General features: G+C 45.9%; 1 protein-coding gene across 1 annotated transcript; it reads left to right on the forward strand.

The window, feature by feature from the left end:
* The first annotated feature begins 1,768 nt into the window (after positions 1 to 1,768).
* Positions 1,769 to 3,443, forward strand: LOC125941826 (prolyl 3-hydroxylase 2-like). The gene is made up of 2 exons (XM_049659677.1): positions 1,769 to 1,950; positions 3,144 to 3,443. The coding sequence occupies exons 1-2, from the start codon at positions 1,786 to 1,788 to the stop codon at positions 3,351 to 3,353; spliced, it is 375 nt and encodes a 124-aa protein (XP_049515634.1). The 5' UTR covers positions 1,769 to 1,785; the 3' UTR covers positions 3,354 to 3,443.
* Positions 3,444 to 6,037: the final 2,594 nt, after the last annotated feature.

Raw genomic sequence — 6,037 nt, forward strand, 5'->3', positions numbered from 1 at the left:
TGCACCTCATCCGAGAAACATCATGTACTGGCGGTAGGCCCCCCTTACTCAATGCCCTTCAATGGGCCTGTAAGGTATTTTGAATAAATAAATAAATAGTCGGCAGCAGTGGTGGAATGAACGCTTCCCTTTGATTTCAATAGCTTCACTGCATGCGGAGTTCATGGGTTATAACTAACAAAAAAAAGCGAGCACCTCGATTTTGCTAATCTTCTCACTGAAACACGAACACAAACGCATTACATACACCGACACTCAACATTTACGCAAGTAAACATAATGTCACCGATGACCTTTTTGTTGAGAAATGCTCGGCAGCAATACCGGTGAATAGGTCTTGTCTAACCACAATACCTTTTGATACATCACCGAAAACATATTTATTCGATATGTAAAAAAATAGCCATTTATATGAGGGAAATTACCGCGGAGCCCTCCACTAACGGCGTCCCTCACAGCCGCGCTCTTGCTTACTGGCGTTAAATTCTTGAATTAGTTTCTTGATTTTTGAGATCTTTAAACGCCCTTTTTTGGAGGGGGGGGGGGGGGGCGCTGAGTGGGGGTTGTGGTGGTGGTGAGGGGGTTGTGGTGGTGGTGAGGGGGGGGGGGGGTCGGCATGTTAAAGATTTGCAGTGATCTTTTGTAAAACTATAGGGAGGCTCAGTCGAGGACGGCAGAAAACTAGGTGGGGTGATGAAGTTAGGAAATTTGCAGGCGCAAGTTGGAATCAGCTAGCGCAAGACAGGGGTAATTGGGGATCGCAGGGAGAGGCCTTTGTCTTGCAGTGGACATAAGTATAGGCTGATGATGATGCTGATGATGATCATCATGATGATTGTAACACATGTCCGCATGGCCTAATCGTGGCGTAAGCTTCTGCGTTCGCTTAGATGCGCAACGCTCAACAAAAACGGACGGAGCCACATGGTGACTATCAATGCTTATCGTCTATGGTTTTACCATTTTAATCATCTATGATGAGGGCCACTACTCGACCATTTTTTTATCACCTCTAGCAATACGTGTATCACATATATGTATGAAATAATGGAATTAGTAAAAACTGCATTTTCCAATCAAACTAGCCCGGTTTTTAAACAAGTCCCGCTGACTGAACCGTTTATACCCTACTTCTGGGCTCGCTTCGCCGCTTATCTAGCCTTTATTTTGTCGTCTGTTCGTGTGCTAGCGAATTGAATAACTCGACCTGTAGAGAAGAAAAGCGTTTCTCAAATAGACGTAAAGTTGCAGGCCAGCGTTCGGGTTGCTCGATTCCACTTTGTACCCTATACTTAATAAATACAAACAGTTCTCGTACTTATAGGAAAAAGTCGCAATTTCCCCCAACTTGACAAGTATTGACAACGATAGCAAAGAATCAAAATATTCCGCCAAGTAAGGCTTGTAGTTTCATAGGCAACGTAAATTGCAGTAAACATTCGATTACTAGCTAAAGACTCCGCCCAAGCAAACGCATTAAGAGGGTTCACTCGATAACCCTGAAACCTCACTTGACCTCCAACACACGACGGCGCGAACGCGTCTGAAGTGCCCGTCATAAAATGACTATCAATCGAAAATACAATTTCTTGGAAGTCCACAGACCTCCGTAAGGATTCTTAGTTCGACAATACTTCTGGTGACTTGTAATCTGGGACCAATGCAGTGTTTACCTCGTCCGCTGGCAGCGTGGCGCGCGTGAATTCATTTTATTTTTCACATGCATTCGGGTTTTTTTTTTTTTGTCTCAACGTCTACGCAGACTCGACGACCGAGAGAACTGACATGAGTCACGGTGTCCATTCGGACAACTGCCAGTTCCAGGACGACGGCAGCTGCCCGGTGCTCCACAAAAAAATTGCCTGCCGAGACTTTAGCGCGGCCATTTACTTGAGCGCTGCCTACGGAGGCGAGATGGTCCTGGCGACGACACCACGGACCAGTATCCGTGTGAGTTTAAAAACATTTTTATGTCCGAAAACCACGATCTGATTATGCTACACGCCGTGGTGAGGGACTGGGGAACAATTCTAATTCAAATTTTGAACTATATTAATTACTACCTCTTTAGTTACGAACTTTACGACATGCTTATGTTGGAAAGTTGAAAGGAATCCTAATGAAAATCTAGGTTTCAGGTTCCTACACTTCAAAATGAGCATGTATGTTGAAATTAATGTCGTAAATAATAATTCGTTCAATTTACCTCGCTTTGCACGCGACACCGTGAATCGCCGCTCTCCGACCAACCAACGCCTCCTAGACAAGTCCGGCCCCTCTGCGATTTGTGAAAGTGTGGCGTAGGATAAAACTGTCTTCGCACATCCCTCTTCCCACGAGCCGATTTCCATTGGTGGTTCGTGCACCTCGTGACTGGACACGTAGTCAAGTCGCTTCAGCAGCAGGGGACAGACACTCCCCGCCTTATCGCGCAGTATGGCGAAGCTACTGCGTGTCTAATGAATTTATTTCGACGAATAACTTGACGCAAATTATTTCGGCCTAATGACCACTTTGAAATTTAAAACATGGGAACTAGACGGTTATGAAGATTTCATTCAACTTTCCAATATAAACCTATGCCGTAATTCAAGAAGTTCAAATCATTCCAATTCGTTTGTAATAGTGCTTTGACTGCTTTATGTTTTCTTGTAAATGATGTCCACCTAGGCAGATAACCTATTAAAAAACAAATCCTGGGTTTTCGTGTGCCAAAACCACGATATAATTTTGGAGCACACCATTGTGGGAGACTCCGGATTTGTTTTGACCCAGTGGAGTTCTTTACCGTGCACTCATTGCAATATTGCAAGATACAAGGGCGGGGTTTTTTGCATTTCGCCTCCCATCGAAATGCGGCCGCCGTGGCCGGGATTCAATTCCGCGCCTTCGGGGTTAGCCGAACAACGCCAAAGCCACCAAGGCGGGTACAGATAATTCATTTGCACTGACATGATATATACTTGGAAAATGTTGTAGCTATTTATTTTTTTCTGTTAAGGTTTGAAATGTAAGAAGCCTCTATATGGTTTTAATATACGATGTACAACTGGACGGGAGCGCAGTTAGTGAAGTGTACAATAACGGTTGACGAGCGAGTGGCTCCCGGAGATGACATCCATTCTACCTCAATGCGTGCGCAGGCCGTCATCCCACCCAAGTGCGGTCGCATTGTAGCCCTGAACAGCCGCAACCCACACGGAGTGCTACCCGTCTTCTCGGGACGCCGCTGCGCGCTGCTCACGTGGATGACGTACCAGAGCGGTAAAGAAGACCCGTCGTTGTCGAAATTCCGGAAGATGGTGGGATACGTGGACGGTGACGGGTACTTCCGCAACGCGAGCCAGTACTAAATCAGCCCCAGCCAACACCAAGTTTGTTGCCCGCACATATCCCACGACTCTCTTTTCCATGTGGCCTCTTGCGCCTGCCGCGCCGATGAACCGTTCAACTTTTCTAGCCGCATTCCAGATTTCCAATCACCTGGAGCTTTGTTTAATGCACATTTAATGCTCGTAACACGAGCGTTTTCGCACCTCCGTTATTACTCCGGAATGCAGCCGCAGAGGCCGGGATTTGAACCGGCGACCGGGTAGTCAGCAGTAAAATGCCACAGCCTCATGCGTTTACCTGTAATAAAGTTTGTTCTTTCTCCTTGAAGTTGCCCAAATCTCTTCAAGTTGATAATCGGCGTTAATGAAGCAGGAGGCAGGTTGGAGGTAACAGAACTTGGAGATATGGTGCAGCTACCATATTTACACAATCAAATGCAGAGTTTGCAGAAAAACACTTATGAAAAACACAAGCAAACAGCGCCTTACTCTTCTACTTTTCCCCCTAAGTCAGAGCCTAGGGCAACTGTCCCTACGTACGACCACCCGAGTATCGCTGTTCGACCACCAAGTGATTACGGCCCAGACTAGCGTTGCGTCGTACGGAGTCTCACCGATCTATCAGTTTAGTGATTACAGCCTAGACTGAAAGGAATGGGTTCCAGACAGTCTTTAAGTATACTTCCGTAAACAATAGAATTGCTGGCCCGCCTCAACATTCCCCTAACCAATGCTGTTACAAGTTAATTTAAAACGCCTACTGTTTTAAGTGTTTTGCTGTTTTACATGTTGTTGTCCCTAATCTCATTAGCAGTTCTTAGACTTTAGGCACGCGTCTGGGACTCTCTCCCATCATGACTCTTTCTCTTTCCTATTCCTCACTCCATGGGTGCTTCTAATCTCTGTCGTCACGTTTCTACGTAATTTGTCCGCAGGCCCGCTCTCGTGGAACACCCGAAGTGACAAGCGCACCGGCAATTAAAAGCACTCCGTCAAAGAAGCGTTTTTGTCGAACCCTACGCTGTCACTACGTTGGCCTCTATGAGCTTTCGAGGACTGCGCCATTCGTCAATTAATTAGAGAATTCTTGGCCCCGTTTCTGCACAGGTCATAGACCACGTAGAATGTGCTTTCCATTGTGGGTCTATTGCCGTATGCATTTAGACCTGACAAAAGGGCGTTCGAAAGCATCGCCCCCCCTCTCCCCTTTGGTGACAGCGTCAACGCTCCCACATTCATGGCTAGGGGATCAGTAGGTAATTACCCCTGCATTCGAGCACTTCACGCACAAGCAATTACCGTGATGAGAGGGAGCCGTGAAATTGATTATATACTTAGTGCGTCGTGCCGCTTGTTCTGCACGTTTGAGAGATGAGCGGCTAAACACCGGCCAACCTATTAACTTTAAGGTACATAAAAGCCTGCGGACACGACACAGACACACGCACAGAGAAAAAGAAAGCGAGGGGGGGGATAGCATTGAGTTTTAGCTAGCCTTTAAGGGCTACATACGCACTTTATTATTGACCCTTTGGAACTTTAAACAATTAGACACAAAAAAAGCAGTAAACTTGGAAAAGCAGAGATTGACAAGCAACAAAACAGATAGAAGCGACTTTTTCAGCCACTTTGCTGTTGCTGATTTCGGTTTCTTCAGGAAGCTTTCTTGAGTTTGCTCAAGTAACCCCCTGGCATCCTTTCACCATCGAAAGACTTCAAGCGGCAAGTAACGAGACCGACCTGAGTGAAGCTTTTTCGCAAATAGAATTCATGCTTCGTAAAACTTGATGCAAGATTCGTAAAATCATAGAATTAACCCAGATTCGTAAACGTTACGGAAAGAATCGGCTGGGTCCACCAGCGCTGTACACCAACCCCTGCACTGAAGCTCACTCCCATTGCATTGAGGAGCGTTGAACTCAACGCGCGTCAGTTATCGTTGATCGTGCTGGCTGAGGTTTTTGCGTTTTATCATTGTTAAGACAATTAGTGTCAAAGTTGTTATGCAATGCTTCTGAAAATATCAACTTTGCGGAGGTTGCAGGAAAACTTAATTTATTCTGTAGCCGCCAGGTCAACATTTATTATAATTCAGCATTTTACGAGCAAGAAATATTGGCTAAAGGGCCACAACTGGGAAAATGCTTTTTCTTTAGCAACGTTATGTCTCGCATACCATGAATCGGGCTCCGTAACAGTGGTGTACTGCAGTGATTCGCTATGCAAGTCCCAGCTTGACGTACGTTAGCAGCAATGTACCCAGTAAAGCTGTTACTCTCGATTACCAACATATCAATATTTGTTTGACTTGGGTAAAACACCAAAAATGTAAATTGTCTTCATCAGGCGAACTCGCAAATTCTGGCACTCCTAAACCAATTTGACACCTTTTAAAAAACAAAAAAAGCTGAGCAGAATTTATCCCGCACAAACATTCACGAAGTGCTGAACCTCATTGTGACACCCCGTCTGAAAGATCTCTGAAATGAAAATGAGCATGCGAAGAAAAGCGAGCAACTGGCAAGTGCGCCTTTTGTCTTCGCCTCTCCTCTACAACTGCTCCTAGTGATCCCCCCCTCCCTCTTCCGTGGGCGACCCCTCCTTTCTGCCTCCGTGTCGTCCTACCGTTCTACGAATGTTCTCTTCCAGGTGCCCCCACCTTAAAAACGTCAAAGTGCCACTGTCTCGCACGGGTGCGAAGAAAA

Source organism: Dermacentor silvarum, unplaced genomic scaffold, assembly GCF_013339745.2.
Source record: "Dermacentor silvarum isolate Dsil-2018 unplaced genomic scaffold, BIME_Dsil_1.4 Seq4, whole genome shotgun sequence".
Lineage (NCBI taxonomy): Eukaryota > Metazoa > Arthropoda > Arachnida > Ixodida > Ixodidae > Dermacentor > Dermacentor silvarum.